Raw genomic sequence first — 22,901 nt, forward strand, 5'->3', positions numbered from 1 at the left:
ATAGATTGCTCAATAGTTATAATGGGAAATTATACTATACAGACAATACAAAACACTACATTCATTGGGTGATTTGAGTGAATGAGAAATATATGAATTATCATATGTCTTCAGATGAGTGAGATGTCCTGAGAAAGTGTATTCTCATAAAAACAATACACATAATTTATAAACTATCAGTATCTATTTTCTTTTTTAAATTCCAGATGTATCTCTCAATGCTATCCAATATACTACCAAATTAACTAGGCAGTTTTTAGCATAGTCAGTTTTGGTTTGGTTGTTCTTTTGATTGCAATTTCCCTTCATCTAAGCCAATTTTTAAAATTATTTAATAAAAATGAAGTTCACTTTAACTCCTTTAAGGAGAAAACTAAGTTCATCATTTGAATTCTTTTTTTTTTTATAGCACATATTTTCTCTTAGCTCAATAAAATATTGGTTCATGTTTATTATTGAACATTTATTTTCCACAATGCTAAGATTTTTTTCCTACATTCTGTATCCTAGCAGTGAATTTCTGGCTAATATTTCTCCTGATGATTCAAGACTGACTTTACTAGCAGATCTTCTGTTTCTTGTTCGAAAGAGAAAGAAAACTATCAGGTTTGACATAAAGAATGTAGAGGTCTATCATTAATTTTTCCTGATACCAAGATGAGAGCAAATGTCCCCTTAAAAATATATTGAGCCTGGGAGGGGCCTGGTGTGCTAGCACATCAGGGAGGGCATTTGCCTTGCAAGCTGCCAACCCAGCTTCAATCCCCAGCATCCCTAAGCCTGCCAAGAGTGATTACTGAGCATAGAGGCAGAAATAATAGCTGAGTGCCTCGAAGTGTGGTGAAAAAACAAACAAAAATATATAATGAGCAAGTTAGCACCTAAGGACTCCACTAGTATTTAATCTCAAAGCAGACATTCAATCAGTTTTGTTTTAGGACCAAGTATACCAGAGAGTCTCTAAATTCCTGTTGAAAGAATAACAGCCAAAAGTTACATCCACTGCTCAATTTGATACTCTATATGAGTAGAAAAAACATTCCATAAATTTCAAATGCATAACTGGACAGAATCAAAACTTAAGGGGCCTTCTCTAGGATATTCAGACTGACAAGACTGGCCCAAGAACGTTCATCTTATGGGTGTTAAAAATTTAAAGAATACATGATCAGATCTTATGTAGATCTGGTGAGCTAAAGAATAAAAGGGACTCAAAATAACAAAGAAAAGCAATTTTTACAAGCCCCATGGAACTATTTCCAATAATTTTAAATGACTTCAGATATCTTTATCAGACTAGAAAATGCTTTAAATCTCAGAATGCCATAGAATAAAGTTATTACTACATATTTAGAAATTTTAAATACGTCAATTTTAAAGGACAGGTTATTTTGTTATTTATACTATACCATAGAATTCTTTAAGAGAAGAAAAATGCTAAATTCATAAAAGCATTTCCAACTAAAAGTTTAATACCAGCTTTTAATTTGAAACTGCTAAATGCAATTGTGTTCGTTCCTTCAATTAACATGCCAAAACAGATAAAACAGGCTATTTAATCAAAGCGTTATGCTTACCCTGAAAAATCAGCAGAATATTGTCCATAATCAAAGATATAAACTCTAGTAATTTGGCACACTGTGAGGTATCCCAAAGCAAACACAAAACAATATCTGTAAAACAAAAATAAGCTGTATTAGTGAAAAATAAAATATTCATTTTTGTTAAGGAATACATTTAAAGTAATGTATTACTACGATGTGGTTCAAATTAAATATACTAGGTTGATTTGATAAACAGCTTTCTTCAATACAAAAACAAATTAGTTTTATTAATTCGGTTCACTTGAATGTTGTGCCATCCTCATGGTAAATGCATTTCATTGCTATCTTTTTTTTGGTTTTTCCTTCTTAATGACTTCCAGATACCCAATTATGTATCTGAGTACCATGATCAGATACATTTTCTAGTTAAATTTAGTACATAGTTTATATTTTTCTAGTTATTCTTCCTTTATGAAAAACAAAATTTAGTAGAAAAATATCTGGTTAAAACATACTGCACATAGTCTTAGAACTTTTTTAGCTTGTCCTCAGTAGGCTAAAATCATTCATCCTGTGAGGGGATCAGGTGTCATTTATTCTCATTTTCTAGGCATGAACATTTAGTGCTTTCACAGTCTAATCCACTTGGCAGAGTTACAATAAATAAAAATAGACTGGGGGATGGGGAAAAAATTATATATTAAAGGGAGAAAATAGAAACCCAGAAACAGATTCTAGAACATATAACACATTATAAGATAAAAAACTGCTGTGCACATGAGTGGTAATGGGTGTCTGATGACCTAATAATTAGTAGCATTTTGATGGCAGGAAGGGAACTATACAATTCTAAATGGAGAAAAGAATTATATACACAATATATAAAAACTTATGTATCAAATATAATGGACTAATAAAATGCTTAACTTAGGAAAGAAATTTCTAACCACATATATGATAAAATAAAAAGAAATTTAATATATTTACATAAATTAGTCTCTAGTCTCTTATGTAATCAATTCATGAATTTTATGAGTTATTTCAAACTTCAAACAGGTAGTTTTAAATCTACTGAAATTATTCCTGATCAATAAAGGGGGAAAAGGAAAGAAGGTAAAAATTGGTGAGAAAGAGAAAAAGCTTTCTTAACTATGCTTTAAAATGTTGTTATAATCCTGATAACTACATTTGGGAAAATAATACCTATTCATATTCAGATACAAATGTTGACAAATAATCAAACTTTAAAAGTTCTAATATGCATGTAGGGGGTAGAGAGATAGTACAGCAGGTAGGGAGCTTGCCTTGCATGTGGATGACCAGGGTTTGATCCTTGGCACCCCATATGATACCTGGGCCTCACCAGGAGTGATCCCTCGTGTAGAAGAAGGAATAAGACCTGGGCATAACTGAGTATGACCCAACACCAAAATAAAACAATCTTTTTAATATATAAAGCATTTGGCTTATTTTTTTACCCTAAATGTGACCTTAATGGTCTCCATTTCACTGTCCTTCTACAACTGGATTTTCTGTGTTCCACTGGAGCAGTGATGCAAGCAGTAGGGCATTTGCCTTGCTATGAGCTAACCTAGGACAGACCCTGGTTCAATTCCCAGTGTCCCATATGGTCCCCCAAGCCAGGAAAGATTTCTGAGCACATAGAGATGCCATATGAAAGATCTATCAGTTAAATCCCTGGCCCACAAAATCATAAGCAAAATAATATACTAAACAACATTAGGCATTAAGTCTATGCAGAAGAATAATGAAAGGAGGAACTGCCAAGTGAAATTTAGGTGTAACCTTAATACAACTTGTCTCTTTATGGAGAACTGGGCTTGAAGAACCAAGTCCAAGAAGCTGCATCCAAACTAAAACTTGAGATCAGGCAGACATCTGAATGAAGCCTCACTACCCAATGAGAAGACAAAAACTCAATGACTCTTAGGAGAGAAGTGAGATTTTTTTTTTGTAGGATGTTTGTGTGGACCAGAGACAGAATATCTCCAAAAACTACTTTGCCCATTACACTATCTCTCTCACCAGCTTTTGGATTTGGTTGGACTTAATCATTTGGTTTTATCAATAGAGTACAATGGAAATGACTTCCGGAGGGTTCGTCATATGAAATCTCAGGGAGGGGACTATGATAGTGGTGATGGTTGGGGAGGATCGTTCTGACTGGGAGCTGGCTGCTGGGGGTAGGAGAAGATGAGGTGAAGTGCATGATATCCTTTCAATGACAGTATTGAAAACCATGGTGTCTGGAAGGAAGGGAGAGAAAGGACTGATGTTTGTCTTAGAGGAATGGAGGTATTCCAAGCAACAACTCTTGTGCCTCTCCCAGTCAATAGCCAACATGCCTGACAGCTGCGGAAGAGAACCCTTTTGGATGTAGAGCAGTCATAGATCATAAATTGTCTGCATGCCCAGTCAATATTTAATAACAAATAATTGGCATCCCAAACAAAATTAGCCATTAAATTTAGTCACCACACCAAATTATGTAAGCAATAATACATAGTTACGCCATTGACTTTGGGATCACCTGTCATCTGCAATAGATAAATAATTATTTTATAAGAATTTTGCAAATTAAAATAGTAATTTAAAATAAAATATCTAAATTAGGGAGGATTTTATAGACACCAGTATAATTCAATATAGTAATAATAGTGATATATATCATTATATTGATGGCATAAAGGTAAAATAGCTATAGTAAATGGATTTAAAAGTTAATAAAATTTAATGTTTCTACATAAATCAAACTCTTAGTAAACTAAGGAAAAAATGCTCTCTAATGTTTAAAAACTCTATCAAAATATTAAGTCAGCTTTAAGTCACTAGTATATCTGGCCAAAATGCCTGGGCTTTTGAAGTAGATAAGTAAAGGTTTGTATGTTAGTATGATTATCATACTTCTAGAATTATTTTGAACATTCAAATAACATCAAAGTTCATGCTCCTCAAATTTATTTCTAAATTTAGTATTATAATCCCAATTAAAACCTTAGCAATACTGGGCTTGAAAGAGAGCTCAATAGGCAGAGTTCATGCTTTGCCTACAAGAGGAAGTTCTGGCACTGCTTGGTCCCTTGAGAGCTGGTGGGAGTGCAACCCCCCAGCAAGGAATAACTCCTGAGAACAACTACGTGTGGTCACCCCACCAAAATTAAACCTTCTAGAGCAGTTCTTCTGAAGTGGGAGCTAACACAATCCTCTGTGTGATTCCTAGATATTTCGATGAAAATAATCTAGGAGGGGACCACAGCATAATATTAAGGGAACAACTAGTAGGAGAGGGTGAAATAGAAGAAAGAAACAAGATCAGTAAGGGGCTATGATTAAATAAAGGTTGAGAAACACATTTCTAGAGAGACTCTGACTAACAATTTTCAAGGTCTCCTGAAAAACTAAATAAACATGAGGAGGAGGACTTTCCCTATCCTAGCAGATAAATATGCCATGTTGATTAATAGCATAGTATTGTTTCAAAAATAGATCAAAAGATTAACCAAACAGAGAGTAAAATTAAAAAGAGACTCATTGTATAAGCCAGTGTTTGTTTATTAAAAAGTTGGCATATAAAATTAAGGGAGAAAGATGAATGAGATAAATGAGATTCAAAGTTAGCTTTCCTGCAGAAATAAAAAGTTCCCCAACTCACACTACACACACATATTAAAATTCAGACTGTGAAGAGATATAAATGGAAAAAAGTATGATAATAAAATGTATTAGAATACAAAAAAAAAAAAAAGCCGCACTTAAATCCCAGAATGGAGAATCTTAACAAATATGTTTTAAAATGCCATAAATAAAGCCTGACAAATATCTATAACACTAGAAATATCTATGACAGATGACAATAAAAAGTAATAGAAATTATTTATTATACAAGAAACCTAAAAAGAATTAAAATGTTAGTAAAAATAGATAAAATATAAATAGCAATTTAGAATAAAAGTAACTCAAACATTAAAAGTATGGGGCAGGAGCAGTAGTCCCAGGGGTAGGGCATTTGCCTTCACATGCTAACCTAGGACAGACTGTGGTTCGAACCCCCAGCATCCTATATGGTCCCCCAAGCCAGGAGCGATTTCTGAGTGCATGGCCAGGAGTAACCCCTGAGCGTCACCAGGTGTGGCCAAAAAAAGCAAAAAAAAAAAAAAAAAAAAAAAAAAGTAAAAGTAAATATGAGCCAAGGAATGATCAGGAAATAACAAAATATAGAAACCTATATATAAAGTTTTAAAGTAAGCAATATCCAATCTGGGTAAAAAAAAATAACAAAGCAAAACAAAACAAAACAAAAAAACTTAAATACAGTTGCTAACAAAAATTTTTAAATATTTTCCATTTTGCTAGGTGATTTTGCAGTATCCAGTAAAATTGGTCCTCTCACCATCATTTGCTATCAAGAGTCTATTCTTAAAAAGAAACAACAGGACTAAAGTGGGTGGGGTGTTTGCTTTACATGCTATCAATTCACGTTCAATCCCCAGGACCACATATTGTCTCTGAAGCCCTGCCAAAAGTGAACTCTTAACAGAGAGCCCGGAGTAATCCCTGAGCCCCACCAGGTGTGGTTCTAAGGCCCAAAAATATTTTTAAATAAAATAAATACACACAGAACAAATATACATGCAAAGATATTTACTAAAGCACTAATGTAACCTAAATAATTGGCAAGTCAACAAAATGATTCCAATGTTTTAGTTAAATGGAACTAAAACAGAAAGTCACACTATGGAATATATTTATAGAGACAAAGAAAACATCTATCTCTCTCTATATATATACACAGGGAAAGCTAGCTTTGAATCCTAATCAGTATCCCACCATGAAGGTTCTATATATACATACAATGAAAGTGTTAAGTGGGGAATAGCAACTAAGTAACAATGTTTTTTTTTTTTTGGTTTTTGGGCCACACCCTGCTATGCTCAGGGGTTACTCCTGGCTGTCTGCTCAGAAATAGCTCCTGGCAGGCAGGGGGGACCATATGGGACACCGGGATTTGAACCAACCACCTTTGGTCCTGGATCGGCTGCTTGCAAGGCAAACGCTGCTGTGCTATCTCTCCGGGCCCGTAACAATGTATTTATAAGTTTAATAATTTCCAGGGAAAATATAAATTCATGTTTATATATACATGTGTGTACATATGTTTGTCCATATAAACATATTGAAATATAATGGGAAAAAGTTCTATAACAAAATGATTATCTCCATATGCATTTCAAATATCTCCCTTGCTCTCCTCTAAGACTAAAGGATATGGCAGTCAAGATCTAAAATACCGACTTTTTGGCCCTGTATGGGAAAGGTTGGCTGATCCACCATATTAGAGTTAAAATGAAATGCCAATAATGCACATTAAGCTAAAAAATGTTGCGAGACAATAGCAACTGCATTGCATTGGGAATAGCCCAAAAATATAGTTTCCAATATTTAAAAGACTAATATCAAATTCAAATTTTTTCAGCAAAAACACCAAAACTGCTCAAATAGTAAATGAGAAAAGTTCTGACATGCATCTTTAATTTTTTGCTTTCATTTTATTCATTGATATAAACAGAACTACCAAAATTTGTGTTAGAAATATGTTAAATGACCGTGATATTAGCAATTTGGTGGGGGGGGGCACACCTAGTGGTGTGTTGTGTATTTTTTGTAATATTGTTTTTGCCTGTCATCCCACCTGGATCTTCCAGGTGGGGGCGATTAAGAAAATAATAAAATAGCTTGTTAGGGAGGCATAAGGGGCTTTTTTGCCAGAGCTGATGGCTGGTTTGGTTTGCTTTTTGGAGCTGGCTACAGACTGACAAAAGACTCTCTTTGCTGAACCTTTGGTCCCCTAATCTTTTGTCTGTGTTGATTATTTACTCCAGATATTATTACTAAGGTCTCCCCAAAGGGGAGGACAGAAGAATGGGATTTAAATTTAATTTATCTTTCTGGGAGTTATTTGGGGACTCAGAAACAATCAATAAGGAGTTCAACTTCCACCAACAGTGGTGCTCATGGCTCACTTTACTCCTGGCTCTGTGATTAGGTATCACTCCTGGAGGAATATGAGAAGCCATAGATGAGATCAGACCAGAGTGAGCCACAAGTAAGGCTCACTGTCCATTTTATTTAACTCTCCAGTCCCATGAGCAACTTCTTTAAGGATCTATATTGTGATCTGTATACCATGAAGCAGGTACTTATAGCCTCATTTTTCAAATTATGAGAGACTTATAGCAACCATAATTTATGTATAGAGCTTGACAAAGTTCAATGACAATACTCTATGGAAATCACTTGGATATATGAAATTTATAAGAGTATGGGGGGGACAGAGTGATGGTGCAAGCGGTAAGGCATCTGCTAGCCTAGGACAGACAGCTGTTCGGTCCCCTGGCATCCAATATGGTCTCCCAAGCCAGGAGCGATTTCTGAAGTGCATAGCCAGGAGTAACCCCTGAGCATCACTGGGTGTGGCCCCACCAAAAACAAACAAACAACAAAAAAGTACTGTGTATCTTTATTATTTGTATATTGTGCACTGAATGTTAAATTAGTAAAATTTATAGTAAACATATACGTGCATATTGATGTATATATTTCCCCTAGAAAGTCAGTATGTTCTTAAAAAAATTTACCAGTAGGGGAATTGACCAACACAATTCAATGGTAGGGAGGAATACTGGGGTCCTTGGGAAAGAGGTAGTTACACTGGTGATGGGTGTTGAGTTAAAATTATATGCATGGGACACCACCAATAATACTACTGTAAATCACAGAAGCTTAATAAAAATAAAACGATTAAAATATTAAAAAAAACATTTACCAGCATACTGAGTATTTGAAAAGTTGCTAATAGAGACTTGTATAGTAGTTGTAAATTATACTCTAACTTTTGAAAATTTAAGTTTTAGGAAAAGGACTTTAAATATATCAATAATTTTTATTGATTATACTTTGAACGATAATACTTACATAGTATGTATTAGGTAAATAGAATAAACATATTCCCCCATCTTTTTGAATTGTAACTACTGGAAAATTTAAGTACCATTTGGGACTTATAAGGTATATCTAAGGAACAAGACTAAAAAGTTTTCCTAAAGAAAAAAAAAAACAAAGTAAAAGACAAAGAAGGGTGCCAGATACACTGATAGTAGATCCTTTATTTTCAGCATCTGAGGTTTTCAATGCAACCATATGCATCTATGAGGTAGAAAGCTAGGAGGTTAAGGACTATACTGATGAACAACAAAAATACTTCCATTGAAGCTACTATGTCATGACTTCATTTGTCCTAACAGCTGCTTAGTGTTCCATTGTGTAGATGTACCACAGTTTATTTAGCCTCTCATCTATTCTCAGGCACTTGAGTAGTTTCCAACTTGGGTTGTCTATTTTGAATAGTGCCATGATGAATATAGGAGTGAAGAGGGACTTTCTGCATTGTGTTGTTAGGCTCTTAGGGGTAGGTTTCTAAGAGTGGTATTGCTGAGTCATATAGATATGAAGAGTATTATGCTGAGTGAAAATGAGAGGGGGAACATATAATGGTAGCATTCATTTGTAGGATTTTTTTTTTAAAAAAATGATAGTATGGTTAAAAAAATATCCAGAGACAATAGAGATGAGGGTCAAAAGGACCATCCTACAGTAGGAAGAATCCCACAAATAGTGGTGGGGTGCAGTTATGGCAGAGAAGGGACCGCCATGACAGTGATAGTTTGCAATGATCACTCTGGACAAGAACTGGGTGTTGAAAGGAGATAAAGTGATATGTATGATGTTCCTTCAGCAACAACACTGCAAACCACAGGGTCAAAAAGGAAAAAAGAGAGAGAGAAACAGAAAGAGAGTCTTGCCAGAGAAACAGGCAGGGGAGAGGACAGGAGGGAAACTGGGAAGACTGGTGGCAGGAAATGTGCACTAGTAAACAGTGTTGTATATTGTAAGACTGAAACTCAATTATGAACAACTTTGTAACTGAAAGAAAAAACAACTGTATTGTGAACAACTTTGTAAACCATGGTATTTAAATAAAATAATTTCCAAGAATTAAAACAATAAAGCTACAGTGCCAACACTGAAGCAAACAAAATAGAAAGTATTTTAGGTGGTGGGTTATTTTTTTTCCTATTCTCTGCAGTTGATTGCATTTTCAAATGATACAAAATCCCATCAAATTTTTCATTGCTACCTTTCCTTTTGAGTTAGACTGAAGGGAGGGGTAATGAGAAAATTTAGAAGCAAAGTAAAGCAGACAACTAAGTCAATATGTGTGTCCTTTGTGTGTTCTAAGTGCTATGGCCAAAATATGCATTTTATTGTGTATTCAAACAATACTGTTCATGAAAATAAAATCCAGACAGACCGGAACAGACAGATTATTATGTGGACTTAAATAAAACTCTTTACTTCTCTACTCTTGTTCACTTCCTTATAAAATGCAAATGCCAAGATGCAGATGATTCTAACTCACTGTGGCCTTGCCCTCCCACCATTCCAGGATTATGGGTAACCTGCAGAACACTGAGGTCAGCTCCATGCACGCAGGGGTCTCAAACTCGCGGCCCTCCATACAACATTTTGTGGCCCTGCCCTAGAGGAATCTTTTTTTGTTTTGTTTTGTTTTAGTTGTTTGGGTCACACCCCCCAATGTTCAAGGTTTACTACTGACTTTGCACTCAAGGATCACCCCGACTTTGCCTCCTGCGGCCCCCAGGTAAATTGAGTTTGAGACCCCTGAGTGTGAACAGAGCATCTGGAAATGCTTTTCTCTTTAGAGAGCAACATTTATTGTTTTCATGTCCACCAAGGCAAGAGCCAGCTTTAACTAATGAAAACAAAACAAAACAAAAACAGAGCTGGCTTGGGAACAAAGTTAAATATGCGAAGAAAGAAAAATAGAAAAATCAAATAAAAAAAATTAGAATGTTTCTATGCCCTCATGAACACCACACTGCTGAATTAACCAAAATGAGCTGCCCAGCCTCATGAATTTTTGTTTTGCGAGGTGAATGTTTCTACACTGTTCACCTATTATATCACCCTGAATTGGGATTTCTGCTCTCTACAGATTGATATTTCCTGATATAACTGTTATTAATATCAAAATCAAACCAACAACATATGGAGAGATTCACAAGAGAACATTTTATTAAAATATGAAAGTTGAATTACTGCCTCATTATAAAAGCAAAATTACATCCATTCATTTAGATACTAGATGTGAAGTGGAAAATGATCACAGGGAAAACAAGATGCAAGGTATCTTTGAAAGTTATTAAACTAGAATTGCCAAGAACTGAAAAAGAATTCTCCAAACAAGGTAAATAAATATCAATAACCATTTCCAAATACTGATGAAAATAAAGACAAAAAGTAACAAGTGAGGGGCCATGGGATAATTTAATGGCAATTTGCCTATCTTGTGAGAAGGTGTCAAGTTCAATCCCTAAGACCCATTCTAGAGCCAACAATGGTCCCCCATGGAACTACTGTTTAGGATTCACCAGCACTACAGTGCATGATCTCTGGCACATTACAACCAAGCATGTCTAAGCATCAGAGATAAAGTTTAAACCACCAGTGAGCACAACAAAATCATGTGTATGTGACCGTGGCCACTGCTAAAACAACAAAAGGGAAGGAAAGTGAAAACACACACACACACACACACACACTTGCTTGTTTTAATGTGCTGAATCAAACTAATGAGTTGATGGAGTCAGACAGCTTTGTTTATAGTTCAACTTCAGGAAAGCTTTCGTACCTAATCACATTTCTTTCTGCTTACTTTGCTTTTCCCTGTCTATATTTTCCAGGACTGTTTGCTTATACTTTTAAAATCATGTAGCGTAAGTCCTTAACCTTTGTTCTTTTCTTTCAGAATAATCTGTACCTCTTAGCAGTCTCTGAATTTCTACATAATTTTTATAATTTTACTTTTCATATAATATTTAGAACTTAAAAACTCTCTTAATTAAATCAAAAGATAAGCACACCATCTTGAGAACTACAAACACAAAATAAGAAAAATAAAACTGGTATTTAGATGTTCAAGTCTTGTGCAAGATAAAACACATAGCTCAGTGAACAGAATATAGACTAAAAGTCCCATATAAACATGAAAAGTAATTCGATACAGAATAGATGGCACCTGAAATGATGCTGAGAAAAATAGATGTGCATATAAAATATAATCATTTCCCATCATATAACACAGTAAAAATTAATTCTAATTATTAACTTAAGCTTAAAAACTATATAACTTTAGGGCTGAGAGATAGTACAGGCTTTATGCATGCTTTGCATGCAATCAACCCATGTTCAATCCTTAGCATTACATGGTCTTCCCAAACTTCAAGGGAAGGATGAATTTTACAATATTAAAGCATGCAAGGCAGGTACCCTACCCAGTGTACTATCTCTCTGATCCATTCATATTTTACAATGGGGAAAAAAATCTCATCCTTTCCTAGAGTATGTTGTTAAAGATGTTATTGTCACTCCACATACTTGCCTTTTATATAAATCCTGACATAGTAAGAGTAAACCATCATTTCCAAAACCTACCCTCAGGTCTGGTACAAGCAGTAAGGCATCTGCCTTGCGCACACTAGCCTAGGACGGACCGCGGTTTGATTCTCCAGCATCCCATATGGTCCCCCAAGCCAAGAGCGATTTCTGAGCACATACCCAGGAGTAACCCCTAAGCTTCACTGGGTGTGGCCCAGAAACCAAAAAAAAAAAAAGATAACAAACGGATCTTTACTATTATATATTATAACCATGTTATTGGAGATAAACAATGTGAATTTCTGGTCTGGTAATAGTATTATAGCACTAAAAATGTGTATATTTACATGCTTGTAAACTAACATTACTTGAATAAATTAATATTTTTAAAGGCAGCAAGAGAAAAACAGTTACATAGGGGAATGAGGCATCAATATCAGAAACAATAGAGAGAATGCACATTCAAAATGAAAGACAAGTTGTTAAAAACAAATGTTGAAAATTTGTTCAAACACAAATTACCTATTCAAAAATATACCCTTCAAAATGAGGATGAGGGATTGGACTGATAGTACCAGTTAAGGCACCTACCTAAAAGTAGCCAATCCTAATATCCTAATTCCATCCCCAGCACTGAGCACCCTGGGTGTAACCCAAGTCTCCCACCTCCAAAAAGTGAGAAATAAATATAGGCATTCCCAAATATATAAAGACATGTCATCATTTTAGAAGATATGCTTTAGGGTAGAAGATAATGTACCAGATAGTAACTTGAATCCATAGGCAGAAATGTTTAACTCCAGAAATGCTCAATGTATGTATAAATATAAAAGATAGTAAGCATATACATTATCTTTATTTCTTTAAAGGGTGAGAGGCTTTGTAAAGCAAAGAATGAGATATATTTTCAAGAGAAAACATGCTCTTCTCCAGAGAGAAAAGCCAAGAGTATACATATCATGCTGAGATGCAGCCAACGTTCCAGGTGGACAATGAGAACTGGTTTGTAGTGCGACTTCTTTCAAAGTGCTCTGGACTGGAGTTCTCAGCACACAGAAAGATCAATCTCAGTGCCGACACAGGGAAGAATCTTGAATTGTAGATGATCCTTTCATACTATTATCATGACTTTGAGTCTCTTGAAGCTTTGCCTTTTTTGAAAAGTCTACTCTCCTCTGATGGTTCCGCAGCTTCTGCATCTGGTTGGTGGATCATTTTCTCCATCCCCAAAGATCTCAGTATTTGCATCTCAAAGGGAGATGACTTCATGCCTGTGGATTACTTCAGAGCTAGGCCTAAAGTAGTCCAAGGCCCATGCTAGACATAAATTCTACTTGGGAATAATCTCCAAGACTCTCATTTGTTTTCTTAAAAGTTTCTATTTATTGGGACTGAAGTGGTGGCAAAGCAGTAGGGCATTTGCCTTACATTTGGCTGACCTAAGATGGACCACAATTCGATCCCCCTGTGTCCCATATGGTCCCTGAGCCAGGAGCGATTTCTGAGCGCATAGCCAGGAGTAATCCCTAAGCATCACAGGTGTGGTCCCCCCCAAAAATATTTATTTATTTGACATCTGTATTTGATGAATCATGGTCATCATAGCTTCTTTTAATTATTTAAATGCATGTATAGTGTGTGTTTTCAACTCCTTGGTAAAGTCAATACATGGCTGAGATGGTTTCGCCTGACTGCTTCCTGTTTCTCATAGTTTTCTGTTCAAAGCAGGACGTGTTAAACAAAACAGAGTCTTGATTTGTTCTCATGAGAATCACTATGACATTTTTTGGTTTTGTTTGATTGAAATTTGATGAATTTCTCTCCCTCACTGTGTACAGCTGCTCACGTATCAATGCAATTTCTTAAATTCCTAATTTTACTTTTAGCTTTATTCAAGGGGTCACCCCCTCCCTATGTGCCCATGTCTTCATTTCTGGAAAATCATTAGGCTGTGCTTAGACTCAAACAACGTTAGTCAATAAGCTTTCTGCCTGCTGCCAATGAATTGCCCTGTGCCCATATGTGAGGCATCTGGCTGAGGCACATCAAGACACCAGCAGTTTCTATGTCTACCTCAGCCTTTCCTCTCTTGCCTCTCAGGCTTCCTCAGCATGAATTTTACCTCCTGGAAGCAGAGCTGCTATACATAGATGGTCTCAAGCTCTCTAACTTCTAGTTCTTGCCAGCATGTGGACCATATCCTCAGGAGTAGCAACTTGGAGACATTTCTGTCAGCACACAGCATGAATTTTCTGCTTCTAATTCCAAATCAAGTCAGCCACCTTTGGTGTAAAAGCAGCTGCTTTCTCCCATTGCCAGCCCAGCCCCAGGAGAATCAGTCTGACAAGGAAGGAGGAATGTGGGTACCCCTGATGAGAGCATCACAGAGCCTTTCTTCCCAGGCAGCAGGGTTTCCTCATCAGTTACTGCTGTTCAAAGTTGTGTTCATTTTTGGTCAATTTCTAGAGTCCTAAAGTGAGTTTTATAGCTATTTGGGGGAAGGAAGGAGAAGACGTGTGGATCGGGTTATGCTTACATAATACTAATATTAATAGTTGGAAGTTGTATCAAGAAAAGTGGGGTTTTATAGACCAGCATGGACACATTTTTCCTGTGGGAGGTAGATTCATGTTCTTGCAAGCTTCCAGAAACAAATCCATATCTGTGAAGTTCTGGTGGCAAGAAAGGACTGCCAGATGTCACCTGGTAATGTGAACTGAATTCTGTCCATAAAAAAAAAATCACTTCTGTGTTGGTGACTCTATTTGAAGGACACCATTAAAAATAACCTGTTTTACAGGAGAAGAACAGCCCAGTCATCTTCACACAGGACTCGGAGATCCCTCCTTTCATTCATCTCATGTTAGAAAGCTGCTGATCTCTCCAGAACAATGTGGGGGCCATGGAATCAGCATCAGCACCCCATTCTAAACTTTGCCCTGAGTACAGAGGCACCAGATTCTGGTGTTTGTTGAATACAGACACTCTCATTCCTTCCTCGAAACCTGCAGGTAATCCAACATTCTTAATAAATAAAACTGTTTCTAGAGAGATAGTGCTTACTGCCTGACTGACTGCCTTTCTGGCCAGGTGCACTCTCAACTGAAACAAAGAGATTTCAACTGAGTCACAAATATAATAAAAGTCGTGAGGATTTTATTTGTTCTTTGACAAAGCCTTATTCATTAAAAAGGAAAAGGAGCTTAGCTGTATTCACTAGACTGGGCACAAACAGTGACTGGATACATGAAGTACTCAATTCTTTCTTTTTTTCACTTTCTTTAGAGATGACAGAAATGAATCAAACTACCCAATCATTGTTCAGCTATTTCACAAAATCCAACTTTTGATCCCACTTCTGGCTCAGTAACATAATAAAGTCACTTAATTGTTCTTCCCCCAAAAAAGTTCAAAGTTGACTCAAATACAAATAAAATTTATATATTTGGGTTTGAGCTATAGGTATTAAGAAATATTTTTTGTCTTTCAAAGGGCAAGGTTTTATATCAAGACTTGCATAGCTTATATCAAGATGAAAGATATTTATATTTCAGTCAAAATATCATTTTATTTAAAGATTCCAATTCAGCCTCTCCTAGCAAAACAGCAACTACCCAGAAGCAAAAATTTAAAGCCTTTTGTCCTCAATGAGAACTTAAATGGCATAGTAATTATTTAGCATATGAGTCCTTGGCATTGTATGACTCCCTAAGAACTACCAGATGAAACCCAGGTGGTCCCTAGTATCACCAAATGAATCTATGTGGAACCAAACACTGGGCCTAAGCACCAACTTTTTGGACTGTGCCTCTTAATCACTTCTGGAAATGACCCAGAGGTCCAACTCCCAACCTGACAGCTCTGCTAGATGTGGTCCCATATAAACAAACAAATAAAACCATTATACTTGGCAGATAACATAACGACAATCTTAGAGTAACTTACAAAGACAATTATCCACCCAAACAAATTCAGATTCCAGATTACTTAAGCACCTATTAAAACCAAGATTCTGAAAAAAATGCCCAATCACCCCTATAAATTCCCAAGTAAAAGGCCTTGGGGTCTCCATTAGGCAGAAAACCAGGAACCTCTCTCTGTTCAGGAACAGAACAGAGTCCATCTGCCTACAAAGTAATATCACTCATCTTTCTGCCGAAACAATCTCATGGTGAAACTATTTTGTAGAAAAGGAAGAAAGAAAACAGAAATGATTCTATGAGTTCTGTAATTTTTTTTTTATAAATTACTTATTTAAGCACCATGGTTACAGAAATGTTTGTAGTTGGATTCAATCATAGAATGTCCATCATCCTTCACCAGTGCAACCTTCCCACCACCGATGTTCCCCCCCACCCTCCCTCACACACACACCTAGCCTGTCACTGGGAAAGAGTTCTGCTTCTTTCTCATTCTTTGTCATGGTAGTTGTCAGTACAGTTAGTACTCTAAATTCACTCACAGCTCTTTGTTGCAAGCTTTATATCATGGGCTGGTCCTCCTGGCTTTCATCTCTATTGTCTTTGGATATTATTACCATTCTACCTTTTAATTTTCTTATATCCCACAGATGAATGAGACTATTCTATGTTTATCCCTCTCCCTCTAACTCATTTTACTTAGCATAATAATCTCCAGGTCCATCCACATATAGGCAAATTTCATACTACATTTTTCCTAACAGCTGCATAGTATTCCATTGTGTAGATGTACCACAATTTCTTTCACCAATCATCTGTTGTCAGGCACCTGGGTGGCTTCTAAATTCTGACTATTGTAAATAGTGCTGCGATGAACATAGGGGTGCAGAGAGCATTTTTGTCTTGTGTTTTTGTAAGCCTAGAGTATATCCTTGGTCAGTGATGGCTAACCTTTTTGAGCCCAAGTGCCCAAATTGCTGCACAATGCCTGGTCCTCCCAATGGCCAGTCCGGCCCAGTTGCCAGGTGAGCTGCAAGGCAGACACTGGCACACTCGCCTCCCACCATGCCATATATCTTAATTGTGGACCCCTTCCCGTGTGCCAGCTGCAAGGCCTTCACGTGCCATCACTGGCATGTGTACCATAGGTTCGCCTTCGAGGTCCTAGGGTATATCCCTAGGAGTGGTACTGCTGGATCATGCAGGAACTCAATTTTCAGTTTTTTTGAGGAATATCCATATTGTTTTCCAGAAAGGCTAAAGTAGACAGTATTCCCACCAACAGTGAATGAGAGACCCTTTCTCGCTACATCTATGTCAGCACTGGTTGTTCTTGTTCTTTGTGATGTATGCCAATCTCTGTGGTGTGAGATGATATCGTAATGTTGCTTTGATTTGCATAGCCCTGATGATTAGTGATATGGAACATTTTTTTCATGTGCCTCCTGCCATTTGTATTTCTTTATTGAGAAAATGTCTGTTCATTTCTTCTCCCCATTTTTGAATGAGGTTAGATTTTATTTTTCTGGTTGAGTTCTGTCAATAACTTGTAAAACTTAGATATTAGCCTCTTATCAGGTGGGTATTGGATGAATAGTTTCTCCCATTCTGTGGGTAGTCTGTATCCTAGTCACTGTTTTCTTTGAAATGCAGAAGCTTCTTAGTTTATTGTTGTCCCATTTATTTATCTTTGCTTCTGCTTGCTTGAACAGTGGTGTTTCCTCCTTGAAGATGCTTTTAGTCTCAATGAACTTCAGTACTTTGCCTATGTTTTCTTCTATATACTTCATAGTTACAGGTCTGATATCAAAGTCTGATTTAGTCCATTTTGAGTTGATCTTTGTGCATTTCTACTTCTTTGAAAAATGTCGTGGGTATCCTTAGAGGGGCTGCAATAAATCTGTACAATGCTTTGGGAAATATTATTTTAATGATCTTAATCTTCCCAATCCATTAACAGAGTATATGTTTCCATTTATGTGTGTGTCCTCTTATATCTTGGAGCAGTGTTTTATAGTTTTCTTTGTAAAGTCTTTTACCTCTTTAGTTAAGTTGATTTCAAGGTACTTGAGTTGCTGTGGCACTATTGTGAATGGGATTATTTTTTAATGTCTATAATTATTTGTGTATAAGAAGGCCATGGATTTTTGCATGCTAATTTTGTAGCCTGCCACTTTCCAAACAAATGTATCATTTCTAGTAGCTTTTTTTGTAGTCTCTAGCATTTTCTAAATATAGTACCATGTCATCTGCAAACAGTGAGAGTTTGACTTCTTTCTTTCCTATCTGGATGTCCTTGATATATTTTTCTTGCCTGATTGCTATGGCAAGTACTTTTAGTACTATGTTAAATAGGAGTGGTGAGAGGAGGCAGCCTTGTTTTCTGCTCGAGTCTAGAGGAAAGGTCTTTAGTTTTTCCCCACTGAGTATATTTGCCATGGGCTTGTGGTAAATGGCCTTGTAATTCTGCAACTTTATTGCAAGTGAGGGCAGTAAGAAAGACTACATAAATGACAAACTTTCCAAAGTCTGTATTTGGGCTCAGAACCAGTGGTGACAAGAAGAGGAAGCTAGCATGGGGGTAGAGTGTGGCAGAATCCCCTTCCTGCATATGAACTACAATAGGCCAAAGCCACACCCTATACCTTTTAACAGAAAGTCCAGCTCTGTGACTGAAATAATATGAGCAGCTGAATTCTCTCAGGTGAGATAGGTCTAGAGGACTGAAATCTCAGGGCCTTTCATTCTAAAATAGGGTGGAGCTGAGCCTTCTGCACCCACCGACTACTGAAAATCCTGGCACCACTGCCTTCCTCCTATCAAAACCTGGCTCTGCTACCATACTCCAGAAGAAATAATAGAAAAAGAAAACAGAAGAGCACATGCTTCAGTGTGGATAATGGTTTTAGGTTTGAGAAGTTGGTCAATTTGTGGACAGAATCCATTCTGCTGTGTCCAAACACATATTCCAATACCTTAATCCTTAATGGCTGGTATGGTTCTGAGCATACAAAATTGAATGAGGTCCAATCTCAATCCTCTCCAGTTCCAAAGACAATATGAATGGCAAATGACCCTGAGCAGCTCCCAAGGTCTCCATATAATGAATCTTGTTGACTTTAGCATGCAGGCATTTTATACATTACCTTCTTGAAATCACAATCCTCTCACAATTAAGAGTGTCTAATCCTTCACATGGGGTACACACATTAATGGGACAGTTTACAATGAAGGGCAGCACCTTGTATTTAAGGAAGCAGTTTAGTATTCATCCAATCTTCACTGCAATCCTAGAGGTGGATATTATTATGCCATCTTTAGCATGAAGAAACTGAGACCAGAGCAGCTAAATAAACTCAGGCAATATGGAAAAGCTACCTTGTGGGGAAGAAGGAATAGGCAAGCATAGCTCTGGAGTCAAGATTGTAATTTTTTGTTTTTGAGCCACACCCATTGGTGTTCAGGGGTTGATTACTTCTAGCTTGGCACTCAGGAATCACTCCTGGCAGGCTCAGGGGAACTATTTGGGATGTCAAATCAGCTTGATGTAAAGCATGTTCCCTACCCTCTGTATTATCTCTCTGACCCCAGAAGTCATCCCAGAATTACCTTGCCAGTGAACTAACCCTGTAGAATCAAATATAATAGGTGAAGTCCAGAGGTTGGACCAAGTGTAGGTGACTAATTTTATCTGGGAGGAGAAAAAAGGAAAGTCACAGGTAAACAGGGCTCTCTGTGAGACCAGCAGGAATTCAGGCTGGGCTCTGCAAATAAAGACATAAAGTGTAAAATGAAAGAGAGAGAGAGAGAGGTTCATTGTGGCTGAATCTGCACCTGTTGAGAGTACATGTTGTAACTAAGAGTAAAGGAAGCACAACAAGCTATACACAGAGGGGAACGGTTATACTAGCACTCCAGGGAGGGGGGCAAAGGAGGGAGATATGGGACACATGTTGGGAAAAGTAGGGGAAGGAGAACAACCCTTGTGGTGGGAATGGCCCTGATTCAGTGTCACTATGTACCTTCAATATTACTGTGAAATATTTGCAACTCACTTCTTGGTCACAATAAAAATTATTTAAATAAAATAAAAGAGGAAAGGAAGGGAGAGCAAAGGCACAAAGTGCTGCCAAGCAGCTTAAAAGTAGTCAATACAGAGTTCAAAGTGGAAAAGGCTCGTGGGAAATCAGTGTTTTAAAAGACCATTAGGGCAGCAGAACTTGGGCAGACAGAGCCAGGTAAATCTGCTGACACACTAAAAGTCTAGGTAGGAGACACTGAGCTAGAGAGAGGCCTGGAGCTACAGATAAGAGCAGACGTCAGGTATCATCAAGGAAATAACAGCCACTAATGGTAGTCATATTTGCCAAGGGCTTACTTCATAGACCTGGCACCACTTTGTACATCACACAAATGTCGAATCCTCAAAATGACTTTGAGAAAATTGAAGAAAAAGAGAGTTCTTAGTGATGGCTAGATGTGAAATGAGATGGGGAAACGGCGAGTGTTTTTAATGAACTGTCTTGGGTACTTACAAGAATGACAGGAGACAGCATAGGCAAGGGGAAAAGCTGAGACACAAGATGAACTGGTTACAGTCATGGAGTCTGGGTAGAAATGGGCAGGATGAAGGAAGAGGGTACAGGCTTCCATACAAGAGGAAAGAAAAGTGACTATGTGGGTCACTCTCATTTCCCCTTATCTAGCAATTTTTGGGGTGTTTTTTTTTTTTTTTTTGGAGGGGAGAACATTTCTATAGTACAAGGCTTACTCCTTGTTCTGTGCTCAAGGATCAGGAATCTGGTGGTGCTATGGAGACTATCTATATATGGTGCTGGAGATCAAACTTGGGTTAGCAAATGCAAGGCAAGCATCTGATTCTCTGTACTATTGCTCTGGCCCTAGTCCAGTTATTTTTACTACTTCTCTCCTTAAATATCTCCAAAAAAATAATTTGCATTATTTTTTTTCTGCTAAGCGTGGGAAGAAAGAGACCAGTAAATAAGTGTAAAGATTTTGACTAATCTCAGAAAACAATGCAAGTAGGAACTGAATATATCAATTAAAATAACTTTTAAGGAAGCTGATGACCCCTGAAGTAAATAACTGAAATCCTGAATCTGCAGAAGACCCCAAACATGGGTACCTGTTTTGTTTGTTGTTTTCTTTTTTTTTTTTATTTCAGGACTGTGGTTATTGTGTGGTTGGTATCTTTATTGCTGTGGTGCTTTTCGAGTTTTTTGTTTGATTTTTTCTTAATTTTTTTTAGTATTGTTAGATTTCTCAGTTTAAGAGAAGAAAGGGAAAAAGGAAGAAACCTAACAACAATAGGCTGACAAACCCCACAGATAGGAATAGACTGCTGAAAACAGCAAGATCAAAAGGGAAAATTATATTCAAAGAAGTATCCCTAAGACAGCAGATTTGTCACAAGAAATCCTCAAGGCCCAAAGAGAGTGGTGGAATATAGTGACAAAACTGAATAAAATTAATATATTGCCAAGAGTATTTCACCCAGCTAGACTTACACTGTTTGAGGGAAGAAAACACAGCTTCATGGATAAATAATAGCTCAGAAACTTTACAGACTCAAAACCAGTCTTAAGGGATGAATTAAAAGGTCTACTTTAAGATAAGACAGGCCAACAGACACACCAAACTTCAAGCTGACACAAAAACCCAAGACAATTATCTCTCTCAATATCAATGAATTAAATGAATCAGTTAAGAGACACAGAGTGGCAAAATAGATCAAAAAGTAGAATCCAAAGTTTTGCTGTCTATAAGAACACATTTGAATAGTCAAAACAAACACAAAATCAAACTGTTGGAGGATAATTATTCAAGCAAAGAACTCCCTTAAAAAGACTGGAGAGGCCATACTAATATCAGATGACTTTAAACTTTAAAAAGTTAGGAACAGAGATGGACAAATCTTAATAATCAAGGAATATGTACAACAGGAAAAATTCACACTTCTAAAAATATACACACCCAATGAGGGACCAGAAAAATATCTAAAACAACAGTTGACAAATTTGAAGGAAGATATCAATAACAACATAATAATAATAATAATGGAAAACATCAACATCCACCATAGTTTAACCAGGCTAAAACCTAACAAGATTATACTAGCTCTGAAAGGAAAAAGATGGAAGAAATTGATATAGTAGACAGAAGTAAATAATAAAGCTTAGAGCATAATGAACTAGAAATCTAAATAGCAATCAGCAGATCAATGAAAGCAAGAGTTGGGTCTTTAAAAAAAATAAACAAGATCGATAAACCACTAGCAAAATTCACAAAGAAAGGAAGAGAGAATCTTAATCAACCAAATTATAAATGAAAAGGGGGAGATTACTACAGATAACTACAGAAATTCGAAGGGTAATTGGGGTAATCAAAGACTACTTTGAGAAACCCTATGCCACAAAATAAGAAAACCTGGAAGAAATGGATTAACTCTTGGAGTCTTATAACTTCTCAAGCATATCTGAACAGACTCCACAAAAGAAAGCAAGGGGAAGGGGAAGAGGAGACGGAGAAGAGGGAAAGTGGAAGAGGGGAATGGGGAAGGAAAGAAAGAAAGAGGAAGAGGAAGAGAGAAAGGGGGAAAGGGATGAAGGGAAGGGGAAGAGGAAGAAGGAAAGTAGAAGAGGGAAGGGGAAGAGGGGAAGGGGAAAGGAAAGGAAAGGAAAGGAAAGGAAAGGAAAGGAAAGGAAAGGAAAGGAAAGGAAAGGAAAGGAAAGGAAAGGAAAGGAAAGGAAAGGAAAGGAAAGGAAAGGAAAGGAAAGGAAAGGGGAAAGGAAAGGAAAGGGGAAAGGAAAGGAAAGAGGAAAGGAAAGGAAAGGGGAAAGGAAAGGAAAGGAAAGGAAAGGAAAGGAAAGGAAAGGAAAGG

General features: G+C 36.9%; 1 protein-coding gene across 1 annotated transcript in view; it reads right to left on the reverse strand.

The window, feature by feature from the left end:
• MBOAT2 (membrane bound O-acyltransferase domain containing 2) overlaps nt 1–22,901 on the reverse strand; it is a 155,200-nt gene that overhangs the window by 51,368 nt on the left and 80,931 nt on the right. The window contains exon 4 of the mRNA XM_049784522.1: nt 1,578–1,673. Coding sequence (XP_049640479.1) covers nt 1,578–1,673 — 96 coding nt within the window. The remainder of the gene's footprint in view (nt 1–1,577; nt 1,674–22,901) is intronic.

Source organism: Suncus etruscus, chromosome 12, assembly GCF_024139225.1.
Source record: "Suncus etruscus isolate mSunEtr1 chromosome 12, mSunEtr1.pri.cur, whole genome shotgun sequence".
In the NCBI taxonomy this organism is placed as follows: Eukaryota; Metazoa; Chordata; class Mammalia; order Eulipotyphla; family Soricidae; genus Suncus; species Suncus etruscus.